At 43.0% G+C, this 25,543-nt stretch overlaps 2 protein-coding genes across 3 annotated transcripts in view; one reads left to right on the plus strand and one right to left on the minus strand.

Moving 5' to 3' along the window:
* KCTD6 (potassium channel tetramerization domain containing 6) overlaps positions 1–2,304 on the plus strand; it is a 48,346-nt gene extending 46,042 nt beyond the window's left edge. The window contains exon 3 of the transcript XR_013542790.1: positions 213–2,304. The gene's annotated coding sequence lies outside the window, so the exon portion shown is untranslated. The remainder of the gene's footprint in view (positions 1–212) is intronic.
* ACOX2 (acyl-CoA oxidase 2) overlaps positions 1–25,543 on the minus strand; it is a 40,802-nt gene that overhangs the window by 6,983 nt on the left and 8,276 nt on the right. For both annotated transcript variants that reach the window (XM_020795384.3, XM_020795385.3), the window contains exons 4-13: positions 23,790–23,941; positions 22,512–22,619; positions 21,161–21,280; positions 18,069–18,184; positions 13,701–13,873; positions 11,773–11,935; positions 9,929–10,119; positions 7,984–8,145; positions 6,533–6,638; positions 3,571–3,788 (exon numbers count right to left, since the gene is read on the minus strand). In XM_020795384.3, the coding sequence (XP_020651043.3) occupies positions 3,571–3,788; positions 6,533–6,638; positions 7,984–8,145; positions 9,929–10,119; positions 11,773–11,935; positions 13,701–13,873; positions 18,069–18,184; positions 21,161–21,280; positions 22,512–22,619; positions 23,790–23,941 (1,509 nt within the window). The remainder of the gene's footprint in view (positions 1–3,570; positions 3,789–6,532; positions 6,639–7,983; positions 8,146–9,928; positions 10,120–11,772; positions 11,936–13,700; positions 13,874–18,068; positions 18,185–21,160; positions 21,281–22,511; positions 22,620–23,789; positions 23,942–25,543) is intronic.

The raw sequence follows: 25,543 nt of genomic DNA on the forward strand, positions 1-25,543 counted from the left end.
GAGAGGAACAAAGCAAAACAGGAGACAACGAAGAAATTATTAAAGCTTTAGATTCACCGATGAATGTTATAATTAGGACAAAATTTCCTAACAAAACCAGTAAGGGAAAACCAGTGAAATTGCAAGAAAGGTTCCATTGATCCAGAGGCCATAAATATTGGTAAAAGACTTTGAAAAATAACTTTTTTCCTAATTGTTTCATTTTCTTGCAGATTTGCTTTTGGAGAGAGAAGGCTGTGCTTCACTTCTCTTTGTTCAGACTCTCTTCTGAACTGCTCTTCTTATTTTGAGCAGAGAAAGTTTACTAATTTTCTCTTGGTTCTTTGATTTTGGGACCTAATTTGCACAAAAAGATACAGATGTTTTGTGCCTTCTTTCCAAGAATCTTTGGCTTGCAGTCCTGCACAGCTTTTTCTTAGGATATACTCAGGACAGACCTGATGATTTTTTTGTTTTGTTATTATGGGGTACTGGGGGTTTTAAGTTTCAAGTTAAGCTGTAATCACTTTTACAACATTCATCTCTTATTTTGCTATTGCCTTATAGGAGTCATAGTGTAACTGCTTCATCTGCTATGTTTTAAATATTATTTCTAATTTGACTTTTAAGGCAACAAATTGTTTTTTTTCACTGTTTCATAAACATTTATCACTTTTCAACATAATGTTTATCATTTCAATATATTTTAAACTGAATTTATTTTTAATAAGCCCTTTTTCGGTAAGATCTAAGGAGTTTATGGATTCATAACCCAGAAAACTACTGGATCAAGACTGTCCTTTTGTGCTCTGGTGGAAAGGGGCACCTTATCTTACATCACAAATAGATTATGTGTGTGTTTCAATTTCAGTGAAGCAGTAGAAACCCAGACGATAACATTTTCAATAAAGGAAAATAATATTTTTTTTCTAATGCTTTTATATTTGATGTTGCTTTGTAACACTGAAGATATGTTCCTTCTTGGAACGGATTTGATAAAGCATTAAAATTAATATTTCTAGCTCATTTGAAAAGCCCACAGAACCCATTTTGAATTACGATCACTCAGCACTGATGTAGGCCTTCTGAGCATTAAAGTGAGATGCCGTGGCTTCTTGTGCCTCTGAAAATCTTTGAGCCAGGATGGGGGGGGGGAAAGAAACCCCTTACCGCTTTACATATTTGGCCTATAGTTTCTAGATGGCTAGTGGCTCCCAGCCAAGAGCCCTGTTTGCTTGATTTTATGAAAAACAGCCAGAATCTGCATACACCACATGAAACATTGTTTATGCACTACATTGACTAAAAAAAATAAACGGCCATGGTTGTGTAAGACCGGTGAGAGAAAGGTGCCTCTCACAGGAGTGTGATCCCTCCTACCTACTGCCGATAAAGAGAACCAAACCCCGCCAATTCCCCCACCCAGGAAGACAAGACCACCTGGACCTGACCCGGGGAGGTTAGAGGAGGAGTTGAAAGAATTAACGGTCAAAGAGACCGGGACTGGTTTGGTGGGAATGGAACAAAAAGTGTGGGCAGTAGTGGAGGCGGGACTTGCGGATATAAAAGGCGGTGAAGGAGGGCTTTCCCTCAGGCTGGGAGTGGATGTGGGTGGAAGATCCACGGGCTGGAAAGGTGGAGAAGCTAAGAGTTCCCAAAGAGGAAGCTGAAGCCAGAAGGAGGCGAGAGAACACCCCCAAACCGTCACACTGAGGTGAAAGGGAGACTAAGGAGTGGAGGAGGAAACTGAGTGAAGAAAAGGAGACGGTTGGGGAAGAAAGGAGGGAGAGATTAGAATGGAGAATTTGGGAGATGCAGCAGATGGAACGACAGGAGGACTCTGGCAGACGATCAGTCCCACCCAAGAGCTTGCCTGAGTGGACAACTGAGATGAGGGTACAATCCCCTTAGTGGAGGGGGGAGAGCGGACTGTTATTAAACACGGGTGCATCTCTGGACTGGCCGGGACCCTGGAACGTTCAGGAGGGTAACCCATTCAAAATTGATGAGTGGAAACCCCTGTCAGACCCATTGTTTGACAGGGAGAAGGGTTGGGATGCGTTTGCGGACACTGGATTTTTGTTAAATAATGCAATAAGTGTTACGCCCATTTCGAAACCCCAGGCAAGTCTGGTGATTTATTCGGGGCAAGTCAGGAGCCAGGAAGCGAACCCTCACAGGTTGCTATATAAAAGTAAAAAGAACAGCTTTGAACCTAAGAACTCTGAAGAACAGGCCAAGCTGAATTTTACTAAATCAGACGCAGACATGGAAAAAGTGGTCATGCTGGCCTGTGGATTCTGGGAGCTGTAGCCGGGAGGGGGGGGGAAGCAATATTTTCCAACTCTGGAACTCAGACCATTCGTTCAGCAGGGAAGAAGAACACCTCTTTTGCCACCTTGAACTCACAGAAAGAAAAGCAGAATATAAGTGTAACAAGCAAAACCAGGTAGTGTCTGCTTAGAAGCCTGAAATGCAACTGGAAAACAAAGTAGACACAAGTGGGCCTGAGGGACAGATAGTCTGGCCTGGGCTAGGCAGCTTCCACTCTTAGAAGCTTTGGAATTCTTGTGAGGGGGGCCACTGTTGGGGAGTCTCAGCCACCACTGGAACCCCCAGAATCGGGAATGGAAGCACTCACCGCTTTACATATTTGGCCTGTAGCTTCTAGATGGCTAGTGGCTCCCAGCCAAGAGCCCTGTTTGCTGGCAGAGGCTGGGAGCTGTAGTTCAAACTATTCCAAGGCCTGCTTATTTTGGGCAGACACTGCCAACTGGAACAGATTGCTTAGCATGCTCACACAACTGCCAGAATGTCACACAATTTTCCAGGAACAAAAACCTGCGTCTGGCAAGGAGCTCAGTTGCACGCAAGGTTCATCTCTGTGACAAAAGATACTATTGTATATCTGGAGATACAGTGGTGCCTCGCATTACGACGTTAATTCGTTCCAGCGAAATCGCTGTAGAATGAAAACGTCATAATGCAAAAATAAAAAACCCATTGAAACGCACTGAAACCCCTTCATTGCGTTCCAATGGGCTGGAAATCACCGTCCAGCGAAGATCCTCCATAGGGTGGCCATTTTCGGTGCCTGTGTAGCGAGGAATCCGTCCCAGAAAACAACGGGGAGCCATTTTATTTACACGGCGGCCATTTTGAAATTGCCGATCAGCTGTCCGAAAATCGTCATTTTGTGAAGAATCGGTTCCCGAAGCAGGGAACCGATCATCGCAAAGTGAAAAACCCCTATTCAGACCATCGTTTTGCAATCACAATTGCGATCGCAAAGATTGTCGTAATGCGGTTTTGTCATAATGCGGGGCAATCGTAAAGCGAGGCACGACTGTACAACCACTCTTGGACCCTTGTAACTGATGGTCCCACCTCCACCAAGAAGAAGTTACAAAATAATTTTGGGCAGAACATACAGGTGATGTCTGTGTAAGTATCCCTGAAACATACATGCTTCCTGCTTCTCTCATCCTAAGAAGAAACAGTTTTAGGTACTGAGAAAGATAATGACAGCATATGGGGAAAATGGAGTAAAATGCATGAGGCTTTTGGTGGAAGGGAGGAGAACCATCTCACCGAATGATAGCCAAGAGATCCAGGTACGATTCAGTCACCATGGCAGTTTGCTCTGTGGAAAGGTACCCATCCTGCATGAAGCCTCCCATGTCAGAGTGAATGCCATGCAAAGCAAAGAGGTCACAGAGATGTTTCAGGATCCTTTGAATGCCAGCCTCTTGCCCAAATCTCTCCAGTGCTTCTACGAATTTTTCTACCACAATGTAATGGCTGTGGGCCTGCAAAAAAGTAATGACCAGATGTTTATCTCATACACCTCTTGGCAGAAGTGTCAGGATCAGTCCTTTACAGATGTGCATTATGTGAGGCAGCAGCAGCAGCAACAGAGGAAGGCTAGGTGTGTAGATGTCCTTCAACATCCAAAACAAGTCTACCCACATTGGGTAGATCCCCATTTCTGCAGTCACAAATAGGTGAGTGGAGACAGATTTCTCTGTACTCTTCCCCTGAAAATATTACACAAAGGGTGAGGGGAGCTCTGATGAATTGGGCATATAAATGGGAGCAGAGCCCTCTTTTGCAAGCAACCATCTTTTCCTCGTGGAAAGCAAATGCCGGATACAAAGCAACGATGCCAGACATTTCCTTCACTTTAAACCTCGTAATATTGAGAAAACTGCAGGCCTCCTTAGGTCCACCCTCTAGCTGTGTGCGAGCTGTTTTCCTCCCATATGAGCTATCAGAACTGGGAGTTTAAGTCAGAAAGCCAGAAATTTAGGCGTGGCCTGAGAAAACCAACAAAAGATTGCCAAATTGGTTCTTGGCTGGTTTTCTTGAACCTTCACTCCCTTCAACTGGGCTCTGAACAAGGGCAGGCTCCCAGTTTGAGGGGGTGCTAGATAAATGATGTCCCCCCTCCTCCATGTGGCTCTGGGTCTTCATGTACTAAAAGTAATAGCAGTACAGTGGTGCCTCGCAAGACAAACACCTCACAGGACAAAAAATGGTTTTGGCAATGGGGTTGATGACTCGCAAGACAAATGTTCCTATGGCCGTGCTTCGCAAGACGAATGTTTTCCGTTTTTTGCTCCTGCTTCATGTTTGCTGATTTTTAAATGTTTTTCTATGATGTTTAAAAAGTTAAAGTTTTTTGATTGAAATTTTTTAAATCATCTGCACAATATGTATGGCTTTAACGAGCACTTAATAAACCCTTTGTAAACCAAATTTGACTTTGTTCTGACTTTTTTTGGAACGCATTAATTAGATTTCAATGCATTCCTATGGGAAAACACATTTTGCAAGACGAATTTTTCACAAGACAACATTAACCGCTGAACAAATTAAATTCGTCTTGCGAGGCACCACTGTACTCCTAAGTTTAAGTAGAAAGGGCCAGCATCATCACTTGAAAATGTTTTAACAATGATTCAAACATTAGACACATTCCAAAACATTAGAAGGCATGTGTAACAAGTACTGTTTGTCTATTACTGGAGAAATATTACTTTTATTGGTGAGGAAATTGGGAGTAGCAGTCAGTAATGAGGCACTGATGTGCCAAATCACTTGTTACTCCTGAACAACAAATGCTGGTAATTAGCATTTATACCATCTAACTAATGACACAGTGCCTTTTAAAATAACAGTATGAAGTTCTAGTCTAGCTACCATTTTAAGTTTCCTTAAGGTTCTCAATGTTTGGGGGCCCTGTGGAATATCAGAATAGTAGCTGGACCCAGATGTAAAGTGTTGCTAAGAGCATCAGGAAAGAGGGCCTAACAGCTGATAAGTCATGCTGGGGTCCTGGCAGTGAACTGCCCATATTGTTCTGTAGTCCTGCTTCGACAAGCTCCAAAGAACTTTCAGGCTAGAGGTGTGTAGATTTGTGTTTGTTGGACTACAACTCCCAGAATTCTCCAGGCATTCTCCTCTCTCTCTCTCCAACTTCCTCTGAGAAAGGCCTTATATTTGAATCATAGAATCAAAGAATAATGAAATTAGAAAGGGCCTATAAGGCCACTGAGTCCAACCCCCTGCTCAGTGCAGGAATCCAGATCAAAGGATTTCTGCCTTGCAGATACAACGCTATGCTGATTTCTAAATAAAGTCCCAATGCCCTTAACATTTTAGCACAAAATGGCTGAAATCCAGTAGTAAGTCGCAATTAGACTAGGCCCACTGAATCAGTGGAACCTGTGGTGGAACTGACTCACCAAATCTCCATGGATTCAAGAAGTCTACTCTAGTTGCAACTAACTACTGGATTTCAGTTCAGGCACCATCAGAATATATACAGTATATTTACCAAACAGAAAAAAGGCATATTTTAAACCAAAAACCAACATCAACATCCTTCCCCCCCCCAAAAAAATATTAGAAAACCAATACAGTGGTGCCTCGCATTACGACGTTAATTCGTTCCAGCGAAATCGCTGTAGAACGAAAACATCGTAATGCGAAATAAAAAAGCCCATAGAAACACATTAAAAACCAATTAATGTGTTCCTATGGGCTTGAAACTCACTGTCCAGTGAAGATCCTCCATAGCGCGGCCATTTTTGCTGCCCGTGCAGCGAGGAATTCGTCCCAGAAAAGAGCGGGGAGCCATTTTTTTAACCTGGCGGCCATTTTGGAACCGCCGATCAGCTGGCCAAAAATCGTCGTTTTGCGAGAATCGATTCCTGAAGCAGGGAACCGATCATCGCAAAGCAAAGCAAAAACAAAACAAAACAAAAAAAAACCCACCATTCAAAACATCGTAAAGCGTTCGCTTTTGCGAACACAAAAAGTTTGTCGTGATGCAATTTCGTCGTTAAACAGGGCGCTCGTCTTGCGAGGCACCACTGTATTGATATCCTATTCCTTTATTTCAGCTGTTCTTCCAACCCAAAGCATGGCTTATAACAACAGGCTGTAAATGAAGGCAACATGACCTATTTTTCCTTGGCTTCCTTATCGGAACACCGTTGTCACCAGCAGAAGAGCCAGTTGGGGGTGAAACTACAAAACAATTACCTACCATAGCAGCCTGTGCCAGCTGGACAGAGCACCGGTTCCATGCGTCATATTGGGCTATTCCTGACTGAACCAACATCTGGAGCTTGTTGGCTGCCTTTCTTAGCATTCTAGAAGCAGAGATGAAAAATGATGACTATGGAACTAAGACTGTCAAGACGTTTTGGAAATATTTATAAAACATCTTTCTTGATATCTTTGTATCTATTGTCATCTATGATAACAATAATATAAAAACATCTGTAACCTTCTGTCACAACAGTAGCTATTAAACCTTCATATTGAGGCTTATATGGCATATAGACTGCTTGACAGCTCAGTGGTTTAAGTGCCTGGCAGTGGAGCCCGGGGTTGGGAGATGGATTCCCCACTTTGCCTCTTTGACAGGGGCTGGACTCAGTGATCTATAGCAGTGGTCCCCAACCTTGGGCCTCCAGATGTTTTTGGATTTCAACTCCCAGAAATCCTGGCTAGCAGAGGTGGTAGTGAAGGCTTCTGGGAGTTGTAGTCCAAGAACATCTGGAGGCTCAAGGTTGGGGACCACTGATCTATAGGATCCCTTCCAGTTCCAATTATAAACATATTTACAACTTTGTATTTTTCACATTCGCTTTTTTAAAAAGTGCTCTAATTTTTAATATGTCCGTTTAAAGACTGCAGCACCACTTTCCGCCAGTAGGTGACAGGCATCTATAACCAATGAAGAGGAAGCAGTGGTCATTCCACAAATCTTAATTTTTCAAGGTCATGTGGAGTGGGGAAACTCGGGCATCATTAAAACTTTTATCTGAAGCACGGCCTGATTGTTTTAAAAGTTTAAAAAGTAAAGAAGTAAAGAGATCTTTTTACCTGATGAGTGAATTGGGGAGGCTGAGTGAGAGGGTTGAGAAGAAAGAAGGGCAAGCTCGGAAAGAATGAAAAAAATGAAAGAATGAAAATGAAAAAAGATGTGAGAGACAAGAGTAGGTAGAAACAGAAATGTGGGAGACAAAAAGTAGAGGAAACAGAAAGAACACAAGGGTTGGTGGGTGGGGAAAAGTCTCACGATGAAGAGCACCCAGCCATGGGGAATGGTCTACAAATCAGGTCTTGATCTTAACCTGCCAAAACTATCATCCAGAAGCAAGATTAGGGGGTTTGGTGAGGAAATACCCAAACTAGTAAGAGTAACATCTGACCCCGCCCACTGCACTTTCACTCTGGCTACTCTGTCCTTGGCCTGACCTGTGCCCTAACTTCTACATGCCCAAAATCACACAAAATGTAACTTGTCTCAACTATCAGGGACCAAAAAAGCTTCTCTTTCCACTACTAGGTTAGGGTCCCTCTATTCACCATTACCTTGCACTCAAATGACTGATGTCACCTATTCTCAATCTTTAGAAAAAACCATGCAGTTAGTCCAATTCTACACAAAGGAAAAAGTATATTGGGTTTTAATATCTTTATGCCTACCTGAATGCTCTTTGCCTATAGGCATCAGTGTAAACATCTGGACTGAGGAAATCCCTCTTTTCTTTTGCCCGGCATTTGCCAAGGTTTTCAGAGGAGAGGTAGGCAACGGAGGGAGGAAGAGGCTTGCCATTTATTGCTGCCCCAAAGCATTTGATGAGAAACCTAATGAGCAAAGAAACAAAAACAAACAAACAAACCCACAATTAACCCAAACCGAAAATTAGAAAAGAAAGAAGTGGTCAAATCTCTAGCCCCAAACCACTTTCAGAACCCCGTGTTGTTGTTTTTTTGAAAACATTTGTTTTTCAGCTGCAAAAGAAAGTATGAAGAGAAGGCAAAGCTTCTGCATACTCATGAGCTAGATTACTGGGAAGTTACACAAGTAATTGGCAGTAATATTGCTGAATAGACATTTCAGTAGCAGGTTGTTTATGAGACTATATCGACTAGTTTCATTCTTTGTTTAAGGACAGTTTTAAAATGTATTATTATTATATAGTTTTAATTGTTGTGAAGCACCTGGGGTCCCTTATAGGGAGAAAGGTAGCATATAAAATAAAATACATAGGGCACAATCTTTTGTCAACTTTCATTTTGTCTCTGTTTTCACAGTGGAATATTTCTAGACCTTCTTGTTGTTAGGAACCCCATGAAAATTATTCTCTGTTTCTCCAAAAGTTCAAAGTCTTCTCCCACCCAGCTCTACCCGAATCACCCGTCATTGCCAGCAGGGACGGCTGAGGGGTCTGACGCTGAGAGAGGCTCGGAAGCAAAAAAACTAGAAACCGGGCCTTCTTGGCGGTGGCCCCTCGGCTGTGGAATGCCCTTCCAGCAGACATTCGGCTGGCACCCTCGCTGGGTGTTTTTAAAAAACAGTTAAAAACTTGGCTATTTAAGCAGGCCTTCCCTCCAGTCAGCTAAGTTTTTTATTTTTTCTTTCTCCCTTTATATTCCACTCTGCTAACTTTTAATCCAATTGTATTTATATTTTAATTGTATTTTATGATTATCTATATTTTATATTGTCCATTTTATGTTGTAAGCCGCCCCGAGTAGACATCGTCTAGAGGGGCGGGGTATAAATTTAATAAGTAAATAAATAAAATAAATAAAGAGTTGCAGAACTACTTGAGCAACACATATGTTTTTTAATCTCTCCCACCTCTTCACACAACTATTGCCACACTGCCATTCATCTTTAATCTTTGTTTTGGTATCCACCCACCCACCCACCCCTTCACTCACCAACATAACAAACATTTTATGCAATATACCTGTTCCCAGAACCTGCCAGAGGTTTGCTTCTGGCTAAACTGACAACGCTCCCTTCCACCACGGAAGATACACGGCAAATACTTTCCACAGTTTTGTCTCCTGAGCAGTTTCTAATATTCCTGGACATTCTGAGCAATAAAATAGTTCGGTCAGCTTACAGCAATGCACATCTTTGGCCCAACTGAATGTCTATAAACATATATACAAGCTGTTTTATTCCAGTTGTTCCATTAAAGGCCAAAACTCTGTTAGTTACATCTGCTGGCATAGCGCAATTGGTGTAAATCTCAATGGCAGACTGCCTCAAGTCAAGATGTTGGCATAGGCATCTGTTGCGCATTGAGCTGTGTGCCTTTTAGAGGTAATAGCAAAAGCCTCTATTAACTTATTGACTGGTAGCAATTCACCAATGAGATTTATGCCAATTGCATTATGTTAGGGTAAAAATTCAGGGGGATTTTGGCCAGAGTCTTAACCACTCTAATTGAGGTTTGGCATGAAGGTCCTGAAAGGTAAAAACACATACTTCTCCCTGTTGATTTTAAAAAGACATCCTGGAGTACTGTTTATGAAATGGATCGTGGAACATCTATTAAATCTATTTTTTTTTCCTAAGTGGTTCTGGCAAGACCCTAGAGATCAGGCAAGGATCAATTTTCGGTGAGGTTACCTGGCTGTCTGCAGAAGAAGCACCGTGTTTTCCCCCTCGTAGGTGCAAGAGGCAACCAATTTTGTGCATAAGGTAGGCAGACCACTGAGCAGAGAGTAGCCATGTCCCCCACAGGCCCTTCGGCACACCTCCGCACCAGCTGAACTGTAGTCTGTAGCTATCACTTTAAGGCCTGAAGTGAGCGCATGAAGCTGTCAGGAAGGGAGAAAGACTGTTGTTAGCAAGGGCATCCCAGCATTCCTATGAACGTGAGGGAGCTATATTATCTTGGACTGAGGGTGCAAATCTTGAGGTTCCAACGCACAATGGTCTCTAAACAGCACAGGGCCCCCTGCATCTGTGAAAGCTACACTTCTGTAGGTTTATATTTGTTGCTGCCATGCACCTTATGCTCATGAGTCATCTTTTGTACTTGAAATAATGCTACCTGTCTTAACATCATGGCATAGAAATCTACATATGCAAACCTTTTAAGAGACAAGCAATCCAAAAAACAGGCATGTAGGTGGCTAGATCACGTCCCATTCATTCCCATGGGAAACAGTGAAGCATGCACTTAACTCTCCCTCCCAATGAAATCAATGAAACTCTTTTTGTTCCTATATACAGACTAAAAATCATTGTAATTATCAGGAGGAGGATCCATCACTAAGACTTAAATCATTAAACATTAGCAGGAACATCTCTGATGGTGGAAATCTTGAGGTTCCAAAATAAGGAAAGATGCAACTCCAAATCCAAACCCCAGATGGGCAGAGATTTTTATTGCTGAATCGGTATACAAACAGACAAATCTACTATTCCCCTGTTCTTCAAACTACAGTATATTGGACTGTTCATAGGTGTGTATGTATGTGCTCCATTTTATTGAGACCCAAAAATGATGAGTTAGCATCTCAGGGGAAGAGGCTTCAGTTGTGTATTCCACATTTAAGGCTGAAACATGGGGTAGCAGTCCCATATACTAAGAGAGGGAAGTGGTGCATTTTGGTAGCAATATGTGCATGTTATAGGCCACTAAGTTGCATCTGGCCTATGGCAACTCTTAACTGGGCTTTCTGAAATATTTATGGAGTGGTTTATCATTGTCACCACCATCCAGTGATTTCTGAGCAGGAATTTGAACCCAGTTCTCTTTCATAGAATCATTGTGGTGTTGAAAGGGACCTTGGAGGTCTTCTAGTCTAACCCCCTGCCCAGGGCAGGAGACCTCATACCATCCCGGACAGATGACTGTCCAATCTGTTCTTTAAAAACCTCCAGTGATGGGGCAGCCACAACATCGGGAGGCATGCTGTTCCACTGCTTAATGGTTCTCAACCTCAGGAAATTCCTCATTTCCGGGTTGGATCTCCATCTGACATGTTTCCACCCGTGGGTTCTTCTACCCTTTCTCTGACAGTTTCTGGAGAGGAAATGGGCTCTTTGTGCCATCGTTATTTAACTCAGCTAGTAAAATGGTTGATATAGTGGGATGTAGATTTTTGTTTTTGGACTACAATCTCCAGATTTCCCTAAGTTTGCCTGGAGTATTCTGGGAGTTGTAGTCCAAAAACCACACATCTATATACTTCTAATTTGGACCATTTCCTATTTTCCAGAAGTCTAATGAAATCTGATCAACCAGAATGAACATAACTCAGGTTTTAAGTCTAATACATTCTTACCTGGGAGTAAACCCGGCTACGCTCAGTGAGATTTACTCTTCAGCAGATACGTAGACCTAAAACTACAGTGTCAGTGACTTACTGCCTGGTCCCTAGTCTGAAATGGGTCACAATTCTTACCTTGTTTTCTAAAGACCTGAACAGATACTTATTTTTTTTTCCTTTCCTTAGAATTACCTCTGGAAGCATATCAAATTTTCCTTCTTTAGTTTCTCTGTAGCCCTTGTCAAAGACTTCCTGAAGATAGCCACAAACGAAGAAAAGGGCATAAGTGGTTGCAAGCTGAGGTAACAGCTTCTGCTGCTGAGTCTGATAGTCAAGGATCTTTGCCTCTGGGTCACTGAGGAAACAAAATGGGATTACTGAAGGGATGAATGGCAACCTTTTGGTAGCGCAGCCTTCAAATTATTTTACAAGCAGGAGGGGTTTCCACAGCATTTCCTCTTTTGTTAGTGAAGACAGTGCTAACAGGCTAATCCCAGCTTCAAAGCCAACCTCAGACATTTTGTGGCATTTGATTTTACAGCTGAGGTAAAAGACAAGAAATCAAAGCTTGGGAAAGGTTTTCTTCTAGATACAAGACAGCTGCCAAAATCCTTCAACCACCACAGGCCATTATTACCATTTCAGGAAAGAAAATGCCCTGAAATGTCTGCATAAGGTTGCAATTTGTCATAACCGCCCTACAGATTCTACCTCCTTAAAATCCATGCATGATTCAGCCAGGTCTAGTGATGTTCAGAGATAATGATAGGGAGCTAATACCAAGTTAAACAGAGGCCTGTTTAAGATAGTTAAAACAATGCTGGTCACCCCGAAGAAGAAGCACGAGGCTTCTGTCAGGTTTCATGTGTTAGACCTGCCTTTAACATCCTTGCACTTGCTGGCTCTATCTGCATTACTGTCTTTGTAGGCTTGGTTGGAACTGTGTGGCAGATGGGGCCTGCGGATGCACCTTCACACATACCACAGGTTCACCTCACATGAGGAGGCTCAGTAACTGCACAAGGTTAAAAGATGCAGAGAACCCACAATACCCACCTTTTTCTGTGTCTTTCCTGTCTGAAACACAGTCTGCTTGGCTTAAATCAAATTTATACAGTTTATCAGTGGGCACAGGAGGAGGATATACATATTGAGTAAATTAATAATTTACTTAATGAATTGTGCGTCATCACGGCACTTCCCATTTATGGTGACCTTGTCCAAGGTTTTCTCAAGAGGAAGTGGTTTACCCATTCCCTTCTCCTGAGGGCATCCTAGAACTCAGCTCTTGCCCAAGGTCACACAGGCTGACTCTACTCACAGAAAGCCCAGCGGGGAATCAAACTCCTAACCTCTGCTTCCATGGTCAGATGCCTAACTCGCTGAGCAATTCAGCCAGCTATTGAGTAAATTACTTGGAGAAAAGAGACACACTCTGTCTACTAAAGGAAAAGAATTCTTTGTGAAAGCCCTCTCCTCTTCTCCAGTTTCACGAGGAGTTTACTTGTTTCTACCGCCAGATGGGCCACCACCCTTCATTCATTCACCATTCCATGGGGCCCTTCTGCAAACTTTATACAGTGGTGCCTCGCATAGCGAGGTTAATCTGTTCCGGATTAACCCTCGCTATGTGAAAACATCGCTGTACGGAACGGGGAAGCCCACTGGAACGCATTAAGCATCGTTTAATGCATTCCAAATGGGCAAAAAACTCACAGTTCAGTGATGTTTCCAGGGTCCAGCAGCCATTTTCGCACCCTTGGTAAGTGAGGGCAGGGTGCGAAAACGCTGCCATTTTGGAACCGCCGATCAGCTGTTCCCCCGACATCACAATGCGAAGATTGGTAAGCGAAACACTTACCAATCTTCGCAATGCGAGTTTTGCCCATAGGGGCCATCGGTATGCGATCACATTTGCGATCGCAAATACCTCATCGCTATGCGATTTTGTCGTTCTGCGGTGCGCTCGTTAAGCGAGGCACCACTGTAGTTGGAATGGGAGAAAATAAAAATAATGGACAGCAACAGCAATGAGATGAAAGAAAGCTGTAACAAAACAAGCAACCGAAGAGCTAGAAAATGATGGATTATAATGATTGGAAGCAGACTCCATGTCATACCCAGGCTTTAATTCAGACTGACGGCGCACCACAGAATATCGGATAGCAATGGTGCACGCCTTCATCAGCAGAGGGACAACTTCATATTCAAGAATTTGCGTACGGATCACCATCATAGTCAAGTAGTTAATCTTGTCAGACCCTTGTTTCCTATACTGTCCATCTGGCAGAACCTGGATATAAAAAATAAAAGAAAATTCAGGGAGTGATGTGCATTATGACAGAGGTCCCCAGCCCCTGGTCCGCAGCCCAGTGCCGGTCTGTGGCCTGAGCTGGACCGGGCTGCGGAGACAGACCTCCTGCTGTGCCCCCCGCACGCACTCATCCCTGCACAGATGATTCGCGTGCCCGTCTCAGCGCCGTGCCGCTGTTTGAACAGGCGCATGAGCACAAGTGCTCCCAGACAAGCACCACGCTGCCATTTGCACAGTTACAAATATTCAACTATCCCGTACACCACACCAGAAGACAGACGGAGTTCTAACTCCTGTCCTTTGAAGATGCTGGCCACAGAGACTGGCGAAGCGTTAGGAAGAAAAACCTCCAGAGCACAGCCAAACAGCCTGAAAAACCTACAACAACAATTGGATCCTGGCCTTGAAAGCCTTCGAGAATACATGGAAAACACTCTACATTAAAGTCATCAAATTTCTTCTTGTGCTGACAACTGTGAGGAAGGAAATGCAACATATTCAATAAAGGCAATGCTTGTGAAGCATGTTAGGATCGTCAGAGGAGGCCATTCTTTCATCTCCACAAGTGGAGTGCGGTGCTTGTTCCCTGGTGGGAACACAGGAGAGGGCCTTCTTTTATGTTATTCTCAGACTTTGGAACTCCCTCCCACAGGCGGCCAGGTTACCCCCAGCTTTTACTGCTTCCACAAGCAAAGAAATTTCTCTACAGGCAGGCTTTTCTTTAGCAAATGACTGTCTGGGATGGCTTGTATTTTGTTGCTTCTAAATCTATTTTTCATAGTGTTTTTCAAGAGAAAAATCAGACAAATCTACTTTGATTTGGATTCCTGCATTGAGCAAGGGGTTGGACTCAGTGGCCTTATTGGCCCCTTCCAATTCAATTATTGTATGATTCTATGACACTAATTCTTCTTTAATATTTGAATAATTTACTGTTTTTAGCTTTTAACAATGTAAGTTGTCTTTTTAATTATCTATGCTGCCTTGGGTCCTTTTTTAGGAGAAAGCTGAGGTAAAAAACAAACAAATAAGCAAACAAGAGCAAACAAGCATTTCGAGGGCAAACAAGCAAGTAAGCTTTTAAGTAGTTTTCCAATGTCAACATCAGTAGCCTAACAAATTCTATCTACATTTGCAAAATCAAACAAAACATTCATGAATACATCTACCTGCCTTCTGCAGTGAATGGCTATTTAAAGAGAAGCTGTAAGGTATAATAGCTAATCTTCAGAACTCTGGGTTCTAATTGTCACTGAACCATGGAATTCATAGGATGATCTTGGACCAGTTACTCAGCCTCATAGGACTGTTGTGTGGATTAAATGTGGAAGGAGAAAGCCAGGTATGCCTAGGCTCATTAGAGGAAAGGCAGAATATAAAGGGAGCTGCAAATCAAGTGAGTGATACCATATTTCCCCCAAAATAAGACAGGGTCTTATATTAATTTTTCCTCTCCAAAAACAAAACAAAACACATTAGGGCTTATTTTCAGGGGATGTTTTATTTTACAGTCATGTCATCTTCTTCTAGTAGCTGCACAATGGTGGAGGGCATGGTTACACTTAACTGGGGCTTACTTTTGGGGTAGGGCTTATATTATGAGCATCCAGAAAAATCGTACTAGGGCTTATTTTCAGGTTAGGTCTTATTTTCGGGGAAACAGGGTAACAGCAGCCTGCTTTTTACATTGCCCTGGGATTTAAGCAGCAGGAATCATTTGAAGACTAATATTTTAACTAGAAAGCATAGCTTGAACTGGTGTTACAGATGGCAGTATGCACAGTGGCACTGCAGGAAAAGCATTCAACATGGAAATAAGCAACATGTGTACGAGGGAGTGCTGACAAGTATTGAGCCTTTCCCAGAAAATAATTGAGCTAGGAAGCTATAAATTGCAGGGTGTATTGGCCAATTTGTCTGTATTCAACGGTGCAAAAATCAACTACCTATAATTTTATCTTTCATGTTTAGGTCCAAAGTGAACATGGAAGCACCTCCAGAAAAGTTCAATGTGGAAGAGCATAGGACCATAATCAAGTTCCTGTTTCTCCAAGGGAAAGGTGCAAAGCAGATCCATGATAAAATGTCACAAACTATGGGTGACAGTGGCCCTTCATATGCAACAGTTAAACATTGGGTTGTCAATTTTAAAACTGGCCATTTCGGTGTTGAAAGTGAGAGACCCAGTGGAAGGCCTGTTTCTGTCTCTGTGCCTGAAAATATGAAAGCCATCCATGACATGATCATGAAGGACCGCCAAATATCAGCCAAAAGTATTGCTATATATCTGAGAATATCGCGTGAGAGAGTTGGTGCCATTATTCACAATGACTTGGAAATGAGAAAGCTGGCAGCAAAGTGGATCCCCAAAGTTTTGACAACCAAACAAAAGAGGAAACATGTGGAGTCATCGGTGGCTGTTTTGGAACATTTTGCAAGAAATGAGTCAGATTTCCTGGGCAAACTGGTAACTGGTGATGAGACATGGATCTACTGTTATGATCCTGAGACAAAGCAACAATCTAAGGAATGGAGGCACAGTGGTTCCCCCAGGCCAAAGAAGTTCCAAGTGCAAAGGTCAGTGCAGAAGCAAATGGTGACAGTTTTTGGGGATAAGAAGGGAGTTCTGCTGGTGGACTACCTCCAATAGGGTTCAACCATCAATGCAAAATATTGCTGTGCTTTACTGACGAAGTTGAGGCAAAACATCAAGGAAAAACATTGAGAAAAGCTCTCCAAAGGTGTCATCTTGTTGCATGACAATACTTTGTCACACACTGCAGGTGAAACAATGGCAAAACTGACCTCCTTAGGCTTTCAAGTGATGCCCCATCCATCCTATTCTCCCGACCTGGCTCCTTCTGACTATTATCTGTTCCCCAAACTCAAAAAACACCTAAAGGGACAATGATTGGGGAGTGTTCGGGAGGCAACTAATGCTGCAAATCAGTGGTTACACCAGCAGTCGGAAGAATTTTATTTGCAGGGACTTAAGAAGCTGCAGGACAGATGTCACAAGTGCATTGACTTCCTGGGGGAATATGTAGAATAGTGTGGCAGTTATAGCTTCCTATCTCAATTTTTTTCTGGGTAAGGCTCAATACTTATCAGCACCCCCTCATATGTATGGCCTGTTCATTATATACAATAGGGTACTGTCTTTATTTTGAAGGAGATATCCTGATATTTTTAAAAAGCTAGAGGCTTGATGCTGATGATGGGGAGAATAGTGGAATGTGGAAGAGATATGTACCACAGAAATCATCGTCATCCTCATAATTATGGGCCAACAAATCAATTCTAACTTTCACCAACTTCTTCCAGGGTTTTCTAGTTATAGAGAATACCCAGAAGTGGTTTACTATTCTCTTCTTCTGGGGACACTTGGACTGTATATATTACACAGGCTGGTTCTTCTCCTAGGAGGCACAACAGAGGATCAAACTCCAGAATTCTACAGTCAGGTAAAAAAGTAAAGGTAAAGGTTCCCCTTGACAATTTTTGTCCAGTCGTGTTTGACTCTAGGGGGCGGTGCTCATCCCCGTTTCCAAGCCATAGAGCTAGCGTTTTGTCCGAAGACAATCTTCCGTGGTCACATGGCCAGTGCGACTTAGATACGGAACGCTGTTACCTTCCCACCGAGGTGGTCCCTATTTATCTACTTGCATTTGCATGCTTTTGAACTGCTAGGTTGGCGGGAGCTGGGACAAGCGACGGGTGCTCACTCCTTCACGTGGATTCGATCTTACGACTGCTTGGTCTTCTGACCCTGCAGCACAGGCTTCTGCGGTTTAGCCCACAGCGCCACCACGTCCCTGCAGTTTAGCCCGCAGCGCCACCACAGTCAGGTACCTGAGCTATTACGCAATCTTGGGAAGCCTATAGGCTTAGCAATGCTTAGATTTGGGGACATGAAGATCTGGGGGCATTCATGGCTCAGAAGCTTGAGACAGTTTTATAGGCTTTCAAATATTCTTCCACAAACCGGCCAGCTATTCTGGTTTTTGCTTTAAACAAGGAAAAGAAAGCTGATGAAGATTCCTAACATGCTATCAAACTTATTTTAGTAGATTCAAAACGAAATTTCACATATGTGAAAGAGACTAGAGACCCCAATGTTCATTTTCTGACAGAAACAAGATAAACCTATTTGTTCCTTCTTTGTAAGGAGTACCTGAGAAAATCTGGATAACATGTTTTCCCTTGCAACCCGAACATTCTTCAGTAGAAGAAAGCCGTTGTCGACATTTTCAAAGCTCATTTTAGGACCGATATCCCCTACAGTCACTCCTGAGATAGAAAAGAAGCAAACAAAAACATTTAAAAGATCTAAATTTACTAAAGGGAATTCTGAGGCGCCTGGGGCTGAAAGTGTTTCGGTGGACATGATTCATGAGGCAGGAAGAAAAGCTGGGGGATCACTTGAGACAACTGTTTGCATAAGCGATCCATTACCAAAGATGAGGTTTTATTTAACAAGAAGGGTCCCTTCGATTCATGACCTCTCCCATGTTAAGCTCCACCAAATTAAAATAGGCTGCTCCTAGGAAATTGGGTGTCTCATGGTAGGCTTAATTTGGAAACTTTCAGGTGATCTTGTGCTTCCTTATTTAACTGTGCTACTTTCACATATTGTTCCTCATCTCTTTCTAGTCATCAAAAGTGGAACATTCACTAAACCTTCACTCTCTTGTGTGTCTCTTCACCTGGGGAACTATCACCCTTCAAATTTTTTGCCTGAACTGTTTTTTCTTACTTCCAGGAATTATTAACCATTTATCCTTTCTCCTCTTTCTCCTTGATGTATTACAGTGGGGTCTCGACTTAAGAACTTAATCCGTATTGGAAGGTGGTTCTCAAGTCGAAAAGTTCTTAAGTCGAATCTGCATTTCCCATAGGAATGCATTGAAAACCATTTAATCCGTATCTGCTCTTTTCTGTCCATAGACACTAATGGGAAACTGCTATTCTGCCTTTGACCACTAGAGGGGGATATTTTGTTTCTTTTTCCCCCTTAGGTTCAGGGAAGGCAGGGAACACTAAAGGCAGCACTTTAGAACTCTTTTTTTTAAAAAACGAAGCCAATTTTAAATAATGTTTTAAAGCATGTTGTGCTGATTTTTTCAGCACAAAGGCACTCAGGCAGGCTTTTTAGGTGCTGAGCAAGCCTCCGGAAGCCTGCTCAGAGCCAGCCGATCAGCTGTTAGGCGGGGAGAGGAGCGGGGAAAACCACAAAATGGCTGCCAGGCTCTTTCTGGGTGTCGGCTTTTAGCTCTTTCCTGCTCTTTTTCCTGTGGTTTGGGGGCTACCAAGGCCTGGTAAGTGACTTTATTTAACAGTACAGTATTTATTTTTAAGTTTCTGACCCTTTTCCCCCCTCCAGAAGCCTCTAAGGGGAGGGAGGGGGGACTTTTTTCCCTGTTCGTAACTCGAGGGAAGTTCACATGTCGAGTCCTTACTTTCCCTATAGGGCAGGTTCGTAACTCGAATTGTTCGCAAGTCGGGTCGTTCGTAAGTCGAAACCCCACTGTACTTCATTTTTAGTTTTGCATATTTGTGGGTTAATACTGTAATTTAACTCCTTTATCTTTCACTCATCCTGTTTGAGCTTATGCTAAGTTTCTCCCTCTCAATTCCCTTTATGGTTTTTTTTACATCATATTTTTTCTGTCTGTGTGTCTGTCTATTTTTTAAAAGTACCTAACGTGGTATTATTCCTCGATTAGAAGATATTTACATACTGTTCTAAACTAACTCTCCCAGGGAGAGTTAGTTTATACATAAGTTTTATTATTGATGTATTAAATGTGAGTAAGTTATGAGGGAAATTAAAAAGCAGACCTCTCTTCCCCAGGGTAAGATGGCCTTTAATTACGCTTGTGATGACAAGAAGAGGCCACCAAGAGGAACAGCATGAACTAGAAAATGGATAAAGTATGCTGCTTAAATATTGCTCCATAGTACTGGAATGTAATTGTGCAGGCTACAAATTGTGCCCCCAGCAGGCTGAGTACTCAATTTACCAAAGTCAAAAGATGGAAGTTTGAACCAACCTCAAGTTGGCTACCTGAGCATGTGATCAAACCCAAGTCATGAGCAGAGTCTTCACTGCAGTACTGCAGTTTAACGACTGTGTCACAACAGCTTACTAGGCTCTTCACAACTAATAGGAAGATGGCCTTCCACTGGTCCTGTGGTGGAATATTAATTCAAAACATTTTATAAACAAATTCTTATGATCCCTGATATTAGAATGGAATAGGATCTGTGGGGAGGGGTGGCTATACATAAAAGCCACCATTATTACTGATAATAGTTTTTAGTATGTTTATAACTCAGCTTTGCAGACTGTTAAAGTTGAAAAACAATGGCCGACTTCTTTTACTTATGTATGACAGTGGAAGTCAAATGGTGTAAATTCTTCAGATCACACCAGTCACATGAGCTGGCCCATGATGTGGAATACAAGTGTTGGCTCCTTAAGTACCAGCTGCTTACTGTTACAATTTATGCCATTTTATGCTGGCATGTACTGTATAAGCCACTGGTTCTTAACCTTGGGTTACTCAGGAGTTTTGGCCTGCAACTCCCAGAAGCCTTCACCACCAACTGTGCTGGCTGGGGTTTCTGGGAGTTGCAGTTCAAAAACATCCGATTAACAAAGGTTAAGAACCACTGGTATAAGCAATACAATTGTGCCTGGTGCATGAATACAGATGATGATGATGATTACAAATGGTCTCCATTATTGTTAATTTTAGAAAAAGCATTAATAAGGTTTTTAAAAATCTGGCTTTTAAACTGTTTCATTGATTTGTTTTTGATGCGTTCAATATTTTCTGTGGTTTGAATTTGTTATTCTTTTATCTGTTGTACCCTGCCTTGGTCGTCTTCACAAAAAGAAGACAAGCACATGGAAATATATAATTAAAAGAGCTACTGTAAGCACATATCTGACATTTCTCACTAACATAATATTTATGAAGGCCACCGTTCCTTTCTTACAAACAAGGGTAAAATACTAGGAACCGAACGAGGGCAAGTGATAGATGCAATTTTAACAGATAACTGATCATCATGTTATAGCTATCTGCAGAAAACTGAGCAGCCACACACAATAAATAGTGTTGGTAGGGACCTATACAAGCACAGAAACTGATGATGGCAAGGACCAAAACAGATCCCTGAAGACTAAAAGCCCAACACTTGCGTCATTCAAACAAAACACCCAAGAGAATCTCCTTAAGGCCCTCTGGATGGGGTTACCTGGCATTGGAGAATGATCTAGAAGGCTGCGAATCTGCAGCATGAAAGGATGCATGCCATAACACTTCTCTTTCAGGTACAGCTGAGCAAAAACCACAGCATGAGTCGCCGTCCGTCCCACTGCAAGGGAGAAATGGACAGGGGTGGGTGGAAGAAAGGAATCAGATCCCGGCCGTGAAAGCCTTTGAGAATACAGTGGTACCCTGCTTGATGACAATAATCCATTCCAGCAAAATCGCTGCAGAGCGAAATCGTCGTCAAGCGAAAGTAAAAAACCTATTAGAATGCATTAAAAACCAGTTAATGCGTTCTAATGGGGGAAATACCTCATTGTCCAGCGAAGATCCTCCATAGGGCGGCCATTTTCCGGTGCCTGTAAAGCGAGGAATCCGTCCTAAACACAGTGGGGAGCCATTCTGCACAGCGGGGAGCCATTTTGCGACCCACCAATCAGCTGTTTTAAAACCATCGTTAAGTGAAAAATCAGTTCCCGAAGCAGAGAACCGATCATCATTAAGCGAAAAAACCCTTTGAATCGTTTTGCGATCACAAAAAACTCATTGTAAAGCAGATTCATCGTCAAGCGGGGTAATCATCAAGCGGGGTACCACTGTATAAAGGAAGCCACCCTTTGCTTGAAAAGACCATCAGTACTTCCAGACTTTTCTTGATAGCATCATTTGCAGTTCTTTTGAACTGAGGAAGAGGTCTTTAAAGAGAATGACCAGAAAAAAAATTTGAGGGCCTGAAAAGCTGCTGGTCAGGACTGCTGTATATATTCGGAGCAGGCAACATGTGGCTCTAGGGTCATAGGAGCCTCCTTTCCTAGTCCCCCACTGGGCTCCATGTTTCAGTTGCAAGAGGAAAAAAATTACTTCTGCTTTAGAACAAGATGTACAGGGAGCACACAGCATTTTTAATAGTATCCTTACAATTCTAGAATCCCCTTGGTGTATGAATCTACTTTAAAAGATGGCTTAGGGTTCCTCCTATGGGGAACTAGCCCGCAAAGGAACTGGTTAAAAGATCCCATTTCTAAGGCCCTACTTATGGATGATCAGGCAAGCATATCGTTCACAATTTGGTTTGCTTTTGTTCGGTTTGGTTCACCCTATTTTCCATTGGCTGTGTGTGTTTTAAATCAAGGCCCCTTCTGCGAGCTGCCTTTTCAACGTGACCCGGATTGCTTCAAATTCCCCCCATCTAGTCATGCCCTTAGAAACACATCATATTCAGCTAAACTATATCTTAAAGAATGGGGAAATAACTGACGAGAAAAGTGAACCCAAAGTCTACCCGCAACATGGGCCGTCCTATCCCTCCAGCTCCCCATATATTATTTGCTACTTACATTCTCCGGGCCACCATTTCATGGCAGAGATGCTCGGTGTATTGAGGATGAACTCTTGAGTAGCAACATCAAAAGTGGCTGTCGTTTCCAAGCCCCGAAGGTATGTTCCTTAACAGGCAAGTGGGAGAGGGACACAACATCTCAGAGCACAAGTAGTCTTTGTTCAGAAGCCACAAACAAGATCCACAAACCCCAGCTGAGCTCCTGTCAGGAAAGAATGACTCCAACTTTTGCCTCTTTCCTGTTAGCAAACTCCACCTTCACAGATATCACAGTGAACAGAAGGCTCCCTTATTTTGGGCCTCCTTGACACTGACGGCGTGAGAGATCACATATTGAATTGCGTGCGGAGTGTTCCTGTGCAATCTGTTTTCCAGCAATCAAAGGACGGACAGGGAATTGTCATCCAGCCCAACCCTCTTCTGTGCCCAAGTTGGACCTTTTTGGTCCAGCTGTAGAGCGACTTCCTTTCTGGGTCCGGATGGAGTGACTTCCCAGGAGTCGGAAAGGTAGCTTTAAGGGAGATCGCTCCATGCAAAGTGTCCCCTTCCAGCGAGATTGGATGCAAGCCAGATGCCTGACTGCACCCTGACTAAATAACCAAAGATGAGGCCAAGGCAAGGGCAAGGGCAAAATTGCCATCTACTCCACATATCAAAAAAGTACAGTGGTGCCTCGCAAAATGATGTTAATCCATTCCGCAGAAATCGCTGTCTTGCGAAAACATCGACTTGCAAAACAAAATTTCCCATAGGAATGCACTGAAAATTAATCAATGTGTTCCTAGGGGAAATTTTTTTAAAAAAGGAACTTAAGGGGTAGGGAGCTGGGGAAGCACCATGAGAGGACTGGCGGGGGGTCCCCTCACTGTGATTGCCAGCTTTGGAGGTCCCCCGCCAGTCCTCTGATGGTGCAGGAAAAGCTTCCAAAGTGCTCTAAAGCTGGCTCGGATGGTTTGGGGGCACCCCCGCCAGGGTTCTGATGGCTTCTCCTGCACCATCAGAGTCCTGGCGGGGGTGCCCCCAAACCACCCGCGCCAGCTTTAGAGCACTTTGGAGGCTTTGCCTGCACCGTCAGGAAAAGCCTCCAAAGTGCTCTAAAGCGGGTGTGGGTGGTTTTGTAAAGCGAAAAAGCCCCATTGGAACCATCGTTTTGCAATCGCTAAAGCGATCACAAAAAATCCATCGTAAAGTGATTTCGTCGTCAAGCGGGGCAACCGTCTAGCAAGGCACCACTGTACTAGAATGGGCAACTGCTACAACAAGCTAGGCAACTTACCATGCCCTAGTTCAGTTTGGGCGTAAGTTCCTGAGATGTAAAACTTCTCTGCTAAGGGGCCCCATTTGGCAATCTGCTCATCTGTGCCCAATCCCAAAATGCTCTTCAGGAAGACTTGGTGTACATTAAAGGCCAAATGACCATTGAGAGCCCTGCAACAAGACACACAGTATTGTTATGCTCCATGTGTTGGCCCCAAACATACAGTACTGTATAGGTAAACACATAAAGTTGATGATGATGATGATGATGATGATGATTATTATTATTATTATTATTATTATTATTATTATAAAAAATAATAAAAACAAGAACAGCAGCAACAACAATAACCCAGAATGAATTAGAAGAATTGGATCGTACTACATCCAAAAAGTGATGTGGACAGATTATATTTACCACAAAAAATGGGAAGGTAGTGTGGGGGGGAAGAAGCCCAAATGATTATATCAGTGCAAGCAGAGAAAAAAATTACTGAAAGCAGGGGAAATGGAGAATAGTTTGAAAATAGGAACAAAGGCTCAATATAAAAAACAACAATTTGAAAATAAATTAAACAGCTGAAAAAAATAAAAAAAACTACATGGATAACACCTGAGAAATATTGATGGAAAGCATTATCATAATTCAACATGAGCATGGCTACAACTGGGGACCCTTAAGAAAGAAACCAAAGGCTTGATATTTGCTGCACAAGAACAAGCACTCCAAACCAATGTGATGACAGCTAAGATCCAAGGAATTAGTGCTAAAAGCGAATGTCGACTCTGCCAAGAAAAAGATGAAACTGTATCACACCTCATCTGTGAATGTCCAAAGATTGCACAAACAGACAACAAAGTTAGACCTGACAGAGTGACAAAATTAGTGCACTGGTCATTATGCAAAAAATATAACTTGCCAGTCTCCAAAAACCCATGGGAACTTCATGTAGAGAGGTGTCAAAAATGATAACATTCAGATCCTATGGAATTTCCGGATCCAAACTGATAAGACACCTTAAACGTAACACACCAGACGTAGTAGTAATAGAATGAAGAAATGTCTCGATCATTGACAGTAGTCCCCATAGTTATTGGGGCTTTGGGAACAATATGAAGAAATTTCACACAATATTATAAGCAGCTGCAGATCTTATTAAGATCTTATTATATATGCAGTTGCAGATCATCATCAGAACTACAAAAATGGCAATATTAGGAACAGCATACATACTGTGCCTATATTTAACAGATACAGTGGTGCCCCGCATAGCGACGATAATCCGTTCCGGATAAATCGTCGCTATCCGGAAACATTGCTATGCGAAATAAAAAAGCCCATAGGAATGCATTAAAACGCGTTTAATGCGTTCCTATGGGTTAAAAACTCACCTTATGCGAAAATCCTTCATAGGGGCGGCCATTTTTGGTGCCTTTAAAGCAAGGCAATACAGCGGGCTGCCATTTTGGAACCGCCGATCAGCTGTGTGAAAAAGGGGCGTTTGGGACGACCGCGGGCGAGGGCTCCCCTGCGGTCCTCCGAAAGCCGCCGCCGGCATTTCCCCCCAGCTGGCCGGCGTGAGCTTTGGAAGGACCGCGGGGGAGGGCTCCCCCGTGGTCCTTCCCAAGCCTCCCCCGGCATTTACCCCCAGCTGACCGGCATGAGCTTTGGAAGGACCGCGGGGGAGGACTTCCCCCGTGGTCCTTCCCAAGCCTCCGCCGGCATTTTCCCCCAGCTGACCGGCGGGAACTTTGGAAGGACTGCGGCTGTGG

This window comes from Pogona vitticeps, chromosome 2 (assembly GCF_051106095.1).
Source record: "Pogona vitticeps strain Pit_001003342236 chromosome 2, PviZW2.1, whole genome shotgun sequence".
In the NCBI taxonomy this organism is placed as follows: Eukaryota; Metazoa; Chordata; class Lepidosauria; order Squamata; family Agamidae; genus Pogona; species Pogona vitticeps.